The sequence below is a fragment of the Vanessa tameamea genome, chromosome 4 (genome assembly GCF_037043105.1).
Source record: "Vanessa tameamea isolate UH-Manoa-2023 chromosome 4, ilVanTame1 primary haplotype, whole genome shotgun sequence".
Lineage (NCBI taxonomy): Eukaryota > Metazoa > Arthropoda > Insecta > Lepidoptera > Nymphalidae > Vanessa > Vanessa tameamea.
Window position 1 is genome coordinate 4,803,607 of NC_087312.1, and position 17,763 is coordinate 4,821,369.

Here is a 17,763-nt window from a genome sequence, read left to right on the forward strand (position 1 = left end):
ATAGAAAATTGCTGTGATATTTACATTTTTTTTCAAATTGAGATTAAAATAAATATGTAAGTATATTTAACAACCGTCAAACTTAGAGTCACTTTCAACAGCGGTTGCAATTAAGTTGCCGTCTCGAAATATACGTAATGCAATTTTTTTTTATGATATAGCATTAATTTAAGATAATATTAATATAGGATAATAATGATAATGATGACAATGATGTTCACAACTAACAAAAACAAATACTAACTGGACTAACAAATTGCGAATGAATTGTCACTATATGTTCATTAGGACATCATGGGTATCTTAAAATATTATAGACTTGTAACGAAAGGACTTCTTTAAAAAGAAATTCAAGTACCCTATAGCCAGGGCCGGATCTACCATATGGCTTTTTGGGCTTCAGCCCAGGGCCCCGTGGATTCAAGGGCAGCCCTAAGCTAAGTCAAGTCAAAGTCAAAAATAGACGATAATGCGAAAGAATCCATTACTTTATTAAATTAAACAGATCGTATTTTTTTCAGGCCTGCGAGTTCTGCAATTAATCAAACCCATTCAATTAATTTCATTCAAGTCTACGTTCAGATATGTCTTAGGTGGGCCCCTAAGTAGTGTTAGCCCAGGGCCCCCTAAACTTACGGTCCAGCCCTGCCTATAGCTATAGTATATAATAACTTTAATTCATAATGACGCGAAAATTATTTTAATTTATAGCTAATTCTTAAGATAATTTTATTATTAAACAGAAAATAAAAGCATTTAGTAATTATATTTTTTTCAAAATTGCCGCTTTTTCTCTATATTTTATATTCCAACCAATGACGAAAAGTTATGTTATGAATAACCAATAAAAATTCACTCATCTGTTAGAAACTGACATTATACAATAAAGTGCGTTCCAAAACTTCACCACGATGTTTTCAGTGAAGTTTTTGGATTTAAATTCAACATAAAAAAATATTGGATCATGTTTAATCTTTTTGCTTAAGTATTGTAATATAATTTTGTAACTATTATGTTGTATGTATTAATGTCATAAATAAACGACTCTTTGATTTTTGACGTACACGATTTTCGAACGTCACTATGAAGGCCTTCAAGATGTGGAAGGAGCTTGACGGTGGGACAATAGATCTAGATTCCAATTAGAATTTTGCTTAGTCAGTCATATATTGCGGCTTATTATTTAATTTTATTTTACTGAGTAACTTAGTGACAATTCTACAATTAGGATTAAACTTTAAAAGTATTAGTTTAATTTACGTTACTAAATAAAACCTTCTAAAAATGGATCCAGGTATTCTTTGTTTCCACCATTGTGAACACAAAGTTTTTTGTACCATAATACCCGAAAATTGCCCTGTTTGTCAACAGACACTGGATAGATACGACTATAATCTCTTGCCATTTAGGTATGTAGAATTTTATTATATGCGATTTAATTACATCTGACGAAATAAAGCTGGTTGCTAAGCATCCTATTTTTTACAGAGTACCATATCCTTTCGTGAAAGCCTCTCAGCATCCACGAGCAATCGTCATGAAACCCACTCATGGGGATTTCCTCAAGTAAGTATCCTTATTTTTTGTGAATTAAAGCAATATTGCTCAGACAATTCCTTGAAAATGACTCACATCCCTTTTAGATAAGAATACAATATGTCCATTGTGTTTCAGTGACTATTATAATTCCAAAGATTTGCATATAGGGGTCACTAACTCTCAAGGGTATGTAGTGGAGTTCAGCGAAGAGGGCATCCGTGCCGTTGACCCTGTAACTAAAAAGTGGAGTGAATGTGAAACAAGTGTAGACTGGGATCAATGTCTTTTGTTAGAACAGTTTGATGAACTGTGGAATGAGATCTGGGATAGTGTCTTATTAAAGGTAATTTATTTTATTTCTGTTTAATAAATATTATGTTAGTTATTTTATGATATTATAAGTTATAATCAATATTTTATGCAAAAAACTGTGAAGGCGTGGTTGTTAAAAATCTTAAATCTTAACAATTGATTCAGAGTTTGAACATGGCAAATAGAACAAAATTTTGACATGTTTATAATTTGTTTTGGGATTGGTGGTGAAGAAAAACATCTGAGTAAGAATCTGCCATGAGTATCCACCAACCTTGATTAAAGCAGCATGGTAAAATAAGCTCTGAATCTACATCTCAAAAAGTAGAGGAGCCCTCACCCAGGCAGTGTGACTTTATGGGCAGTTTTTCTATGAAAATATATTTTTTTTACTTACGTTTTGATTATGACAATAGTAATAATATATGTGTGATATTCATTTTCAGGTGAGCCAGCGATCATTGTGGGTGGCGGACAGGTATAATGAGGAGCGTCACAACTGTTTTACCTTTGTACTGGCATTTTTACGAGCACTTGATTGTGGGGAATTGTCAGAGAGAGCACGCGATCCTAAACTCTTCTGTAAACAGTATGTGGTCCCGCGAACTTCAGCTGCCGGGAAGTATATATCACTATATAGACAATTAAAGAGACAAAGCTATTTCATACAGAAACAATGATAGCCTATTTGAATTTACTTATAAACTATATGTATTTATTTATTGTCAGTTCAGTATTATCTGTGATTTCTCATATTTAGATAAGAAACTTTGAAATTAAAATGCATTTACCTAAAACCAAATAGATTATGTTTGAGTAATTGAAATTTCTCAGTTATTTAAGTAGTATATATTAATTTGTCATCTATATTATAGATTAATTTAGAAGTATTTTTTCAGAACTATGTTAAATAAACCAGTTACTTTAAATTTATAAAAAAGGTATAGTCCAATATCTTTATAATTTTTATTAACTATTAGAAACATAACAAAGGCTAAAAGGCTGTGTTATTTTTTCGTTTTGTAAATGGACCAGGCATATTTGATATAATTATACAAAATTAGAATAATTAGAATTTTTTTAACATCACAACAAAATTTCATACAGGCCTAGTGTTAATTTTTCATTTAATTAGAAATTATATAATATCCAGTCTAAACTTCCATACCATATTAATCTTCTAAATGCAAATGTAATCAAATAAATTAGCTTAAATATTGTAAGCTGAGTGTAGGTAGCACAAGTCAAATATTCTCATTAAAACTAAAAATGCTTTTAATAAGTACTCTCATAAGATAGCCAATGTTACATTAAGTAAATGTTGCATATCCTTCTATTAGTATTAATCGAACTTTTATTTCAATATATTGAAAACAATCTGATAGGTGTCAGTAAGAAGTTATGTGTAGTCAATTAGTGTTTTCTAAACATTTACATTTATGACTATCCTATAAAGTTCTCATGTACGCTCAAGTTGTTCCGTATTCATCTTCTCTAAGGTAAATGTAGTGTTTTGATGGTGTATTTTTCTCTTTATAACATATATCATAGTTTAAATACAAGTGACATTTAAATTAAGAACCGAAAAGTTGTCATGATATCTGTAATCATAAAAAAAAAAATCATAAGAAAGTAAATTAAGTAAGGAATTTTTAATTAAATTCATGAATGTATTCATTAAATGGTGTTAGTGTATAAGGTGTATAACATAAATTTATTTGTAAAGTTTAAATTCCTTTCAGCTTATTTTATTAATCTGTATCATTAATGCCCCATATAGTTAACCAAAGTATAAATGCATAGCATGTGAAGGTAATATTATTTAATAATGAGCTGATTAAATTAATATGAATTTTGACCACAGATATACGATTTGATGTCACCTGGGATCTTAAACTTCGAAAAAAAATTCGAACTCGAATAAAAGAGTATCTCTTTAAATCTGAAAAAAATTGTAAAGTTTGCATAAAGAATTAACATAGAGTTGCTACAACATCGAAATATATTAATTTATTTATATGTCCCGCAAACATTCATACTACATATTATAGTTGGAGTATGTAAGTTAATTCTATGTTATATCTTCTCAGCAAGTTTAGTTACATTATTACTATCTGTTCTTGGTTCTACTTATGTAGACAACCCTTTTACACTTTTATAACAAACTTGGGAAAAAATCTAAATCACAAACACATTAAACTAGTCAAACCATTCTTTATCTCATCTTAATTCCTTAATCTGTATAATCTTATATTAATACAAAATAAACGAATGCGATAATATTTGGTGGTAAAAAATTATATGTGAGACCTGAAATTTAATATTGTTAAATCCAGCCAGCAGTGACTTAATTAATAGAAAAAAAATGCTAAGATATAAATAACTATAAAACATTAAAACTGAATGCAAACTTATTTAAGATTTTATTTGCATTGAAAGTTTTTTTTATAATTAAGTATTTTTATAATAATTTATTTATGTCATAAGAATAAAACAAAAATAATGCCAAATCTTTGTTCCAATAAATAACTCTTTGATGTAAATAAATTACATACATTTTCTTCCATTCCAATGTATCTAATAAAATATATTTAATCATATGTAATGGTCTAAAGATACAAGTTGGTCACTTTTGAATGTCAAATATACTGCCACAATTGAGACTTGAAGATTTTATAATAATAGGTTTAAGTCAGTACAAATTCATTGGAATTGCTTTGTCTCAGATGTAGATACTTGATTTTTAAATTAGGCTTAATCAAAGACAAGACACAGGCTTCATAATTCTCATGCACTTGAGTTATTCACGGTTCTGAGCATTCATATGTATAGTCAAGTTGAATCAAATCACCTATTCCACCTATTCACATGAAATCTTGCCTAAAAATTCAAAACTTGCCTATAAATATGAGTGTTTGTTCCTATTATAATATTTATCTTTTATTATTGTATTGATCTCGAAGACAATTTTTCTAGGTGCTACAATTAGAATAAAAAAATTGTTAAAAAAATTCGGTACTTTTTTATTTTCTATGTTTTGGAAATAAAGGGCATAATTTATTGAACTTTTTTATTTTATATAAATTATACTTCACAGCAAATTAAATTATAAAGAATACATAAATAAGATATACATAATAAAAGTAAGTATTCCTAGCATATAGTGATTTATTGCGTCACTTTTATCGGTGCGGATTCTTCGCCTACCCAGAACACGGCGCCATTGAGAGCAATAGTAGCTCTGTAAAAAAATATTTATACAAATTTAGTTTAAGACGGTATGTTTTTTTTTTTCATATACACAAAACTTTATAGTATTTTATAATTTCTGTAACATGTCAAAATTCACCAATATTTTGTAATGAATTTAAAACAAATTTTGCACATCTTTGACAAGTGACGTAAGTTCCATTGCTTTCCATTTTTTATGTTTGAAAAAAGAACTTTATTTTATGGTTATGTATTAAAAATTAAAATACAAATATTCGTTCACCTGAATTTGATGATATCGTTGAAGTCAGCAGGTGGAGTCCATGTGAAAGTCACTGTTTGTTGGTCGTCCTTATGCTCGTGCTTCTTGTGTGTTACTGTGTCCTAAAAAGAAAAAAAATAACATAAAAGTAGTTGTTTTGCTATGCATAACGTAATAAGGACATAATTTTCCTTATTAATTTATGTACGTTATCTGACGAAACATGCTAATAAATTAGATTCTACAATTAAATATGGTTTGATATATTCTTTTTTAAAAAACCCAAGTCATATAAGCCACCCATTTAAGAAAATAAATTATGGAATTAGAGACACTGCACTGCCTTCTGATGTCGTATCTGAGCAATCGGATTCAGAAGGTTGATGTAAATGAAAAGAGATCTCCCGGGGCTCCAGTGGGGGTCCCTCAAGGATCAATTCTTGGTCCATTTATCTTTCTCATTTATATAAATAACCTGCTACATCTTATAGGTAATAAACTCGAGATAGTATTGTATGCTGATGATACTTCTTTAATTTTTAAAATAAAAATACGTCTCAATATATGACGATGTGAACAATGCTCTCTCTGAAATAGTACATTGGTTTAGTGTTAATACTTTACTGTTAAATAGTAAAAAGACAAAATGTATTAAATTCAAATTCACTACTCCCAATGTATAATAAGATGTGACAAAACGAATGTACTTTTAATTGGGGAAGCATTAGATGCTTTAAAAACAACAGTTTCTGGATATTACAATAGACTAAAAAAAGACCCGCTGTTTTTTTTTCGCCGGTTCTTCTCAGGGCAGGTATGTTCCGAACCGGTGGTAGAGTTTAATTTGACTATCAATAAGTAAGTGTAATGCTTCTGTATTGAATAAAGGAATTTGAGTTTAAGTTGAGTTTGACTCTGAGCTCCAATTTGGCCCCATATTAATATATTGGCTAATAGACTCAGCTCTGCAGCCAACGCGGTAAAAAAAAAATCTTGAGTGACGTAGACATAGATCTGAGGTAATGCAGCCGATATTAATATCATTTTTGTATTGCAGAAGAAGGCTATCTGTGCAATCCTGGACACAAAGATTCGTTGAGACATATATTTAAAGAAATTAAAACAATGACGTCGTTTCTCAATTTGTTTTTGATTGTGTTATGTATGTACGTTAAATATAAGACGAACGAAGGTTAGTAACTCTGTTGTGGGGCAATGTATATGTTTTTACAACAGGCTCCCAGAAAACGTTCAAAAAAATTCAATTGTATAATTTAAAAGAATCGTTAAAGACATTTGAGTGCTAATGGATATTACAACACTAATGACTGCTTAGTTGATTGTATACCTTGGGAATGAAATAATCGCCTCCAGGCTGTTTCAAATAACGCAAAAATATTTATTGTTATTGTAGGTACATTGTTATTGTTAAATCAATAAGTGTTTGAATGAAATTAAAAAAATAAATCTTGCTGAGTTTCTTTCGCCGGTTATTAATTTCCGAACCGTTGGTAGATTTTTGAATATCAAGCAAGCAAGCAAGTGTACCTAATACTTCTATATTGAATAAAGATTTTTGACTTTGACTTTATAAGTTTTTCGATTTTCTCAAACTATTGATCCGGTTGGTATCGGAACGAAAAACACATTAAGCTATATTGGTTAATATTTTTCGTAGATAATAAAACAGTTGAATGTAAGGAGCTAAATAACTAACTTAACTTACTTTAACATTCAAGAATTCCTACACTCGGCAGTCGGCACACAAAGGTCTAAGCCGCTTATTATGGACTACTATAACCGAAGATTGCAACATTCAAGGCTGTTAGTAGTGTATGAGGTCGCGCTTGGATGATGTGATTTATGATGGTACCTACCGTCGAAATGTATTATGTAATTATTAAAATACATCTATTAAGGAATCTAATTATGTTAATAACATCTATATATTTGACCTCAGATATGTTATGTTCATAATTTAATAAATATCAACATTCACATATGCTTGCTCGGCGCGCGGTAGCTGATTAATGAGAAAACATTCTGATGATTGATGAATGAATGATTTTATTGTACGCTATCTACTAATACTAATTAGTGCAAGTGTGAGCGCAAACACAGCTCAAAATATCTACTCTTACGTCCATGATCTGTTAAGAGGGCATATACGTGATTTCGCGAAAGGGAAAAATAACACTAACGTCCTAGCTCCTGCTACTGAAAGACTCGACCTTTTTTTATTCGAATTAAGCTAGCCATTAGAGCAATGAGGCAAGCTTTAGGTATATTTATTATATTATGCTTGCTCCAAAAATCAGAGGGCTTAGAACGTGAAGGTCTCTAATAAAAACAGGTAAGTATATAACTGATTATAATCATTTTTTTACAATCAAAAAGACTGACAGTACGTGACATGATTTAGGCGTTCGTAGTAATGACAAGGAAGTAAAATGAATGAAACTTACAGACCTTGGTATAAAACACTTTTCAGTCATGTCATGTTCATTGAATTAATAGATTAATTCGTTAATATGTTTTAATTTATATATGTATGTTTTACTCTAAATAGATTTTTGATTAAAACATATATACTGCCAGCGATCAATTGAAAACGTATTTGTAATTAAAAACAGAGACAACAGTACATTCATATCAAGAATTATTATCCAATATTTATAAGAAAGTAGTCATAGTATTTTTTATTTTGCAGATAAATATATAACAAATTCCTATACTTAATTTCATGGTATGTCACGTTTATAATTATACTTTTTGATACGTTTTTTTTTGAAAAAATATAATGAATTCATTACTATAATAATATGCGTTTACAACGCGGTTGTGAAGAGTTCAAAGGGGAAACGGAGTAGAGACAGCAGGTCCAAATATGAAATCAGTACCACGCCGCTTCCCGCACGTTGTCGTTATGTGCAGGATGCCACCTTGTCTTTTATCGCTCGAAAGTAAGTATTTTTCTTCTGACATTAACGCTTATATAATTTGTTCATTAAAAGTGAATGTATTGAGTGTGCGTTTGCGATTATTATGACTCTTGTATAATAAGGGACAGGGACTATTCTTAATGTAGGTATTATTATTAGTGTCGTAATTATAAAGTATATTTTTAATTTTAACATAAGTGGGGTTGGGGACGGTTGAAACATTTTTTGTAGGTACGGTTGAAACACAAAATTTATAAATATTTGTCTTTTTTAGATGCCGAGCGTTAGGGTGAGGAAGACTTTCAGAGGGAAAATTCATTTGTCGAGCTAAATGTAATGCATATCAGGAGGTAAAAGCTGAAGATTCACTACGAATAGCAGCCGACCATGTCAATCTACGATATACCGAAGATTGTAGCGTCTGCTATGCCGCTCGCTATGAGACCTTCCAATATTCACGCCGGCTTTCGCAAAACGGGCCACAATTTACCCATTTAACCGGAATCTGTTTACTGAGATCGACCTAATCCATAAAATAATATCGAGTCTGCAGTTGTTTCTATATACACAAAATATCAATATATCAACTGAAAATAAAACACTACTGTTATCGCCTTCTCATTTAACTGAAAAAAGCACCCCCAAGGAAATGTAATAAAGGGCGAAAAACTAGAGAATCAACTGTTGAAGACTGATAAATGTTTGAGGAGTATTAAAATCTTGAAGATCAGTCTTCAAGATTTTAATAATATAATACATACTTATAATATAATATAATTAGTACCTATTAGTGATAGATAAAACAAGTTTCATTAGTATTAATTGTATTATTTGTACCTGTTTCAAATGCCCTCAATCGCTGTTGTAACCGCCCCTGCCATGGGGACGGTTGAAACAAATATGTATATATGTATCTTAAATTTCATATATTTATAAAAATAGTAATCCGGCAACTATAATGATACAACAATATTGTTGCTTAAAGTATACCTTTGAATTTCACGTCTCATAATCGTCATTTGGTTAATAAATAACAAAATTATATTCAACCGTACCCAGTCTCCCGCTAAAGACAGCAAAAATACTAATTAGATTATATTTGTTAAATTTACTAAGACTATTACTAAGACGACGACATTTTTACGTGGAAGGGCGCCTTTGGGAATGAATAGATCTATAACAGAATCGTGTATGGTGTGTTATTGACTTATATAGAGACTGATAGCTACAACAATATCTTTATGGATTCGGTCAAGGTGGTTAACTTAATGATATACTCAATTGAAACTATATCAGTGTATAATTATGTAAACATATGAAGATTCAACCTCTTTCATTCTTGCAAGATTACGGTTTTCAACATTGGCTGAACATATTCCGTTCGATTCATGTGTTCTAGCGACTAAATCATGTCGACTTAAATAATTTAATATTTCGTGTTTTTTATTATTATTATCTTTATTAAGTTTATTACTCTTGCTTCACACTTATTCAAAATATCTCATCATAGACAATGAGATTTAGACATAGGCAACTTTACTTTTTTTACTATGTACTTAATATGACATATTTGAAGCGTTGGTTGTTAAATAAAAGGAACGTGCGGAATTAATCTATAAGTTGAAGAGTTTTTTTGTTTGAATGTTATCTAAAGGAATATTAAAAGAGCCTTCGGCTTATATTTGCAGAATATCTTTTTAAATATTTACGAACCATTTTTACGTAGGTAATTAATACGCGAAATACATTGCAACCCCTCTGTCGCCTTATAAATTAATGGATCAGTGACACTTTTTCTGCAATAACAGCACAGGGGCTGTAAGGTTTACTTGCGGCATATTTATCGGTAGGTCCAATCCAAGGTCAAGGATATGTCTGGAAAATAATAAATATGTACTTACGCCATCAACGCCGCAGTTCATTGTCTGGGCAAGAGGGTGATTGGGATCTACTTTGAAGGTTCCGACGATTTTGTCACCAGCTCGCGCTTGCAACATAATCCCGCGAATAGTGTCGTTAGCAGTTTTACCAGAAATCGTCACTTGCATGGAACTACCCGCCTTGACTTCCTGGAGGAAAATTAAGAATTTAAATTTATGACAATATTTTTTAATTTGAAAGTATTTATAATAATATTTATTAAACACGATGATAAAAAATATATATATATATATAGGTGGTACAGAATCTGGTCTTATATAATATATTATATTTAAATCAAGCAATCTTAATATTTTACTTGTACTTATTGTACTCATATACTTTTAAATACATTTTTTTTTTCTAAATACTAATAAAAACTCTACGTATATCCAATTTCAACCACATGAATACAAAAGCCAAATAAACAAAATTTGACAACAAATTGACGCGATATCATTGGTCGAGAGCTAGAACAATCTATGATATTAATTATGGATTTGCTAAAACATTTAAAATGTCGACAAGGCTTTGGAACTGAATTGGAACTTTGAGAGATAAATTCAAATAAATATAAGTACTTAAGCGGACAATATATTGTACACAACTAACTAATAATTTGAAAATTGCTTGGAATACGTAATTCTAAATTTTCCATTTCAAACTGATTGACTTTATATTATTTTGTTAATTTCTGGTATTACATTAATATACGAATGTACATAATTAAGTAGGTATATTCGTGAATTACGCGTCTTTAGGCGAATACAGGCTAAGTGAAAGGATATTTTAGGTTGATTGTAGATATAGATAGACAATACAAAAATGTTTGACTCGGTTTCATTCTTATATAAATAAAAAATAACACAAAACACTTGCTCATGAAATTTAACACAATGTTAGACAAAATTATTAAATTAATTATAAGTAAATACGTCTTATTGTACTCACCTTGGTGCTTGTAGTAATGATGTATGGTGAGGCTATTTTTTGAGGAGGAACGGGATGCCTTGGGATCATGTCCTTGCAAGCGCTCTCGGGAGCACCCACGGAATATCCTTCCGCGTACGCTACCACAACAAGGATCATAGCGAAAGATGGGAACCACATCTTAATTTTTTTTTCTGTAACAAAGTTATATTTTCAACCTCCTAAATATTATACAGTAATTTCACCCAATAACATTCAAATCAATCGAAATTCAAAAATCATGTTAAACTCGGTCAGGGTCCTTTCTGTTCTTCTTATCCCAAGCAACGTTTTCTTAGAGACTGGTTCTGTATGTGTTGAAACACCCACGGATTGACGGTGATTGCCTAAATATGCAAAATAAATAAAACTACGAGACTAACGCTAAATTTCTATATACGATTTTTATGTATGACATGACCTTCCTATACCTATGTGTAACTTAGCTACATACAATTAAAGTTTACCAAATACAGCAGCAAAGCAGTATGTTAAAAAAATGGAATGGTAAAAAACATTTCAAAGTTAAGTATGCGAGCAAAAAAATTCAAGGAACAATTTAAATTGTTTTGTAATTTCTATTACAAAAACATATTAATAATAAATTATTGGCTCGTTTATATTTTCACCTACGATTATAAAAATATAATAAAAATAAAAAGTACCATTAATTCAAAATATATTGTGTTATATGCACAGTACTTATAATAAATTTGACAATAATTTTAAACGTAAACAATTATTATTCTGAGATCTAAAATAAAACAAAATAATATAGTACCCTCAATCTATAACACATTAAAATTATCTTTATTAATTTATAATTAACGGTATTTTACCTTAAAGTTACACGACACGAAGTGCAGGTTACGTTTTGCGTGAATGGATCACAACGACGCGACCTCGCAAACTTTCAAGCTATATATCGACTCCCGCGCTGTATTCGCATTGGAAGGGCGCATCAGTCAAAGACTGTTTTATACAGAACATACAAAAATATTAACCTTTTATTGTATTAGAGGCATGATAGACGGATAATTGACTTTTTTTTTTTAGTTAATTTATTCTGACGCATCCTGGGCTATATAATCAATGGTAACCGTAGTTTTCCCGAAAAATACCGGTCTTTCCTCGAAACATATAATTAAGTGGGTAGTTAATAATTAAACATTTTGATTGATATCTCTGGATTCAGTTATTGAATCGCTAAATGTATCAAATTAATGGATAATGACCCATTTACATAACATAACAGATCTACACCACAGTTTTAATATAATATAAAAGGGATCATTTATGGTACTTGATTATAGATTAAAGTTGTCGAGTATTTAATTTATGTAAACTTTAAAGTTTAAATTACTACTATATTAAGTAGGTACTTCTGCAATTTCTTAATCTATATTGTAATTCATAGAAGCATTAACAATTTTTGTACTTTATTCTAGAGAATTTATCTCGTGCTGGTAACTTTATCTTTATTGCAATTTTGTTTTAAGCTCGTACTGGTATCATCTTGTTTAGTTACTATTTGCATTATAAAATTAAATTTATTGTTTTATAAATGTAGGCAATAATGTTATTGAAATTGTATTAATCATTTTAATTTTTTTCTCCCAAGATAAATTGTGATTCTATTTCTGTATAGAATGTTATAAGACTTTTATATTGATCACACTTACATGGAATATAAAGTTATTGAAATAGTTATGAATCAAAATATTCTCAAAGTTAGTCTAAAAATATTTCTTACAGAAGTTTACACATACGCCGAGAGCTTAGTATGATCCTACCCTTTAAAAATTACTATCGTGTTTTATGTCATACTGTTAATTCAAGATAAAAAGTAGCATAACTATTGATACATAAAATATTACTCCCCACCCTATACTACCCTTTCATTTGTTTAGTCCCAATACACTCAGATTGCCGGTACCTGAGAGATGATTATTAGTGTAAGCTAGGGCGCCAAATCAAATTGGCACTTTATCGCAATCGAAACACAAAGAAGTTGGATCGAATATAAAAAAGTAGAATTCGCACTTAATTACGTTTTTTTTTTTATAAGGAATAGTAGTTTGGTTCGGAATATAACCGGGATATATATACTTCTGTTAGTAGAATTGATCCCTGCGTTTGCATGCAATTTCGTAATTTTATTATTTTTAGTGCAATTAATTTAATCTGTGTTTGAAAAGGATACAACCTTCCAATATATGAGCTTTGTTTGTAATATACATGGCATGATGTAGAGCTGTGAGATATAAAAATTAAAATTGAGCATTGGGTTCTTATTTTCAAACAAATGTTTTCTATTTTCCCGCATATCTAGTTATGCAAACAATAGGAACATATTGTAGCAGTATAAAGGACAATAAGCCTAAGGGTTCAATAGCATAGCTATGCAGTTGCACAATTCAGGTTTGAAACATAATTGTTCCTAATTTTCTTAATAAATACTGGCCAGTGAAAACTTTAATTGAATATTTCACAGATGTTCTAAAAACATTGCTTTCCATAATATTTATAAATTATTAATATTAAAGAATTTAAGCATTATTATATAAATTTAAATTCCGTTGATACTCTATATATTAAGACAAAAAAAGGGTTTTCCCTTTTGAACGATACCTATACTAAAGATATAAGTATTATTCTGTGAAATAATTAACTATGTCATTAATTTAGTTGATAGTAAATATTGTCATTGTTGTTGGTTTATTTATTGTTTCAATTTTATTTTATAATTCCCTTCTGAGTTTATTACAATAGTAAGGATAAACAGGAATTATTTTACCGTATTGTTGTTGTAAATAGTAGGTATTTGTCATTAGTATAAATAATATCAAATGTAACTAAGTATGTAAGTAAGTTAATAAAATAGTAAATCAGCATGACAAGTATATAATGGAGGTAATGTTACAATTATAATTTACTTATTGTATTTATTTAGAGCATTATCAATAAAAATATCTTACTTAATGAAAGAAAAAAAGGAGCCCAATATGCTAATCGTAATTCTTAATATTGTAAGTTTAAGACATCGTAAATAAATATACAGATCTCATGATAAATTGTTGGGACAATTGACTATTATATTGTTATAAGACATTGATGTAAGTACTCTTTGTTTGTTATGCATATACAGGGATAAATTGATTCAATATTTTTCAGCCAGTTCCAGCTAGCCTCTATCTTATTTTAAAATTAATAAATAAAACCACAATTGAAAAAAAAAATACAAGAAAAGGCACTAAACGAAGCGTTGTGATGTGTTTTTGTTATTTTAATATTCATGTTCAAATAAAGTATATATTTTTTTAATTAAAATTAAATCGCCCATTAGCTAAATTTGAGAGCTCTTTATATAGTCCGATACCAAATGAATGTTTCTAAATTAATTGAAAAGTGTACTCACAAAGACTAATTTGGTTATATTCATTAAATTGATTCCACCTTCATTATATTATTACAGCGGATTTATGGTTGCGATGCGATAAAAAAATATTGTTTAATCCTTTTCTTTCGTGATTTTATTATTTTTATCAGCTATATTCAGTGCTTTAGAACATGCATAACAGACCAAAAAAATGTATACGATCGTCATTAAAGAGGTAATGGCGATACATGTTGTTACTGTATTGGAAACCAATATGGTATAATAAGATTAGTAAACACATTTGTCATGTGCAAAAAAATATAATCGATAAAAAATTTGGAAACAGTAGTCAGAATGAATAAAATTTGCCAAATGATGTCAAATATGGCTTCTCGTTAAAAAGGCATCTAAACATCAGCTGCAGTAATCTTGTCACAGTTTTACTGTATTATGATAAGAATAGATAACAGTCAATAAAACATAGAACTGAAAATGAAGAATATGACCATTGAAAATATTTTCCAGGAGAAAGGAACAAACACTCAACTTTGAGGTTTGTTTATCGACGAAAATGTACATGCCGTACTTGTGAGTAAGTAACTTTTGATGGAATTTTTATCGATATGGTAGTTTAAGTAAAATGCCCAATCTCTGCTTACCACTTAGATTATGTAGAAGAAATAAAAAAAAATATATAAACCCTTCTATAAAATGAACAAAAAAAGCAGCATTAGTGTAAATACTTACTAATCATAACTGGTATTTCCAAATACAGGCCCAGTTCCACATAACAAAAAATAAAGTGCCCGTTTGCGATGTGGTATGAAAAAGATGACAGTTTTATGTGAATTGCATACTACCAAAATCAATCAATTCAAGACATTCCACAAAACGAGATTAGAAACCCTGTGTACATTAAAAAAACTATGGAAGAGAAAGTCAGTAAAAAGGTATGTCCCAAAACATATAAATATTACAAAAAAATTTAAAAAAAATTGTTGCAAAGAGAAATACTTCTTTCTATTTTTCATTATTTATTTTTATTACTCGCCTTAGGTAAAGAAATAAGGTAGGGAAAGAGTAAAAATAAAGGACATCAAAAAGAAGGAGAACAGAGAAATTTATAATGATCGTCTATATGTATATTGTATTGTAACGCATTATGTGACAAAATAGAATAGATTATTTTCTATTCTATTTTGTCACATAATGCGACAAAAATAATATAAATTAAAATAACATGAAAGTTCGATATCAATAATTGTATTCGCAATTTTTGAGTGACTCTGGACAAAATTAAAACTTCTCTGTACGCATAGGTACCTATGTGTAATATGGCGATGAAGCCAATAGTAGGCAGTACAGCTGCAGTGGGTTTCATTCCCACTCAGAAGTAGGTTATCATTTCAGCCTTAATGTGATTCAGCTCCTAAAACTAACTCCTTAATAAGTTTCCTTTTCAGAAAAAACAAACTAAAAACGTAATAATCGTGCTTTTGAGATATAGGTAACTGTACTGTAGGGTAAATGTGAACAAATTTTATTACGCATTTTAGATTAAGGAAAATATATGACAGTGATGCATTAGCGTCCACCATTTTATTAAAATTTCTTAAAATATTGTGTCTTGGTTTTTCCATTATAAGGAAAATTTGTGTCACAAAGTGTACGTAGGAATTTGTATTTTAGTTAGTCTCGTCATTTTCAATTACAATTATACGGGTAATAAAATATGAGACCTATTAATGTTAACTAAGCTATTGAAGTATATTGCTTTATACAAAATATATTTTTTTTATGATATAAGTAAATACTTTTATCATAAAAAGGCAACTTCATACGTAAATAATTAATATTTAGTGTTCGAACAAACTCTCAGCTTCGGTAAAATCAAAATATACTTTATTCAAGTAGGCTTTTACAAGCACTTTTGAATCGTCATTTAACAAACTATTTTAAGTAAAACTACCACCGCTTCGAAATGTAGATTCTACAGAGAAGAAACTCAGTAGTTACCTACTCTTTTTCAACATCTAAAAATACAGTCTTGTTAGTTAAATACAATCATCTATATAATCATGTATCGAATAATATGCCTTCTTTACCAATTATTTTTTTACAAATGATTTGAATTTATGAAACGGCAAAGTTAAAAATGTTTGCGGAATTTTATTATAGAAACGGATACCTTGCCCCAAGAATGATTTATTGACTTTGCGGAGTCGGAAACTTGGCGTTATAAGCTTATTTTTACTTCTTGTGCACATACAATGATTATCACTGATTTTATCAAAGTGATCAATGCTACTGTGAATATAAATAATATTGTTGTAAATATATTGTGACGCAACAGTAAGTATTCCTACTTTGTTAAAAACATCCCGAAGAGAGTCTCTAGCTCCAATATTATAAATAGACCGGATTGCTCTCTTTTGTAAAATAAAAACAGATTCAATATCTGCAGCATTACGCCAGAGTAATATGCCATATGACATAATACTGTGATAATAACCAAAATATACTAGACGAGCGGTATCAATATCAGTTAGTTGTCAATTTTTTCTAACCGCGTATGCTGCAGAGCGGAGTCTTCCTGTTAGGGACGATAAATGAGGACTCCACTGAAGTTTGGAATCCAATGCTATTCCTTCACCGAAAGGCTTCAGGCAAGACTTGCTTCTTACCCCACCTTCCCCTAGATGCTTCTTACCTTATCTGTGTCTATTATGTACAAAGAAGTGGAGACTACTAAACATTTTTCCAAATAAGTCGAACAATTGTTTTTTAAATCAATATAATTTTGCAGATAAATAGAATAACTTTGCTTGTATTTTATATAAATCTTCTATTTAAGCTGTTTTCTCAAAGAAATAGTAATCTTTTCTTACACAAATCTCTTGCTCGGACTCTCTCGTGGAGGCCCTGTTACTGTAGCTCCGGATGTAGCTCTGGTACGGATTAAATGGGATAGTCTTGTTTCATAGGGAATATTTAAAGTCCTTTGCTATTTTTGGCATAGGTAGATACATAAATGATCCTCTATTATGTAATATTAATTGCAATTGTGATAAAATTGTTTTTGTTTTGTTTCTTGAAGATGCAGAACAATCGGTTATTATGACGATATAAACAATGTTCTATTACAGATATAAATTGAAGTAAAATTATTTATAATTTGTTTTAAGTTCGACATTTTCGTGCGGCGGGGCCTGATTTCGGAGATGGATGTG

The 17,763-nt window shown here is 29.9% G+C and overlaps 2 protein-coding genes across 2 annotated transcripts; one reads left to right on the plus strand and one right to left on the minus strand.

Annotated features, from left to right (window-relative positions):
* The first annotated feature begins 1,085 nt into the window (after nucleotides 1-1,085).
* Nucleotides 1,086-4,916, plus strand: LOC113394349 (MKRN2 opposite strand protein). The gene is made up of 4 exons (XM_026631631.2): nucleotides 1,086-1,409; nucleotides 1,489-1,566; nucleotides 1,675-1,882; nucleotides 2,298-4,916. Exons 1-4 carry the CDS (start codon nucleotides 1,285-1,287, stop codon nucleotides 2,529-2,531), a joined length of 645 nt encoding a protein of 214 aa, XP_026487416.1. The 5' UTR covers nucleotides 1,086-1,284; the 3' UTR covers nucleotides 2,532-4,916.
* L(2)34fc (lethal (2) 34Fc) lies at nucleotides 4,908-11,305 on the minus strand. The gene is made up of 4 exons (XM_026631632.2): nucleotides 11,137-11,305; nucleotides 10,167-10,334; nucleotides 5,345-5,445; nucleotides 4,908-5,092 (listed from the first exon to the last, which is right to left on the minus strand). The coding sequence occupies exons 1-4, from the start codon at nucleotides 11,293-11,295 to the stop codon at nucleotides 5,020-5,022; spliced, it is 501 nt and encodes a 166-aa protein (XP_026487417.2). The 5' UTR covers nucleotides 11,296-11,305; the 3' UTR covers nucleotides 4,908-5,019.
* Between the last annotated feature and the right edge of the window lie 6,458 nt (nucleotides 11,306-17,763).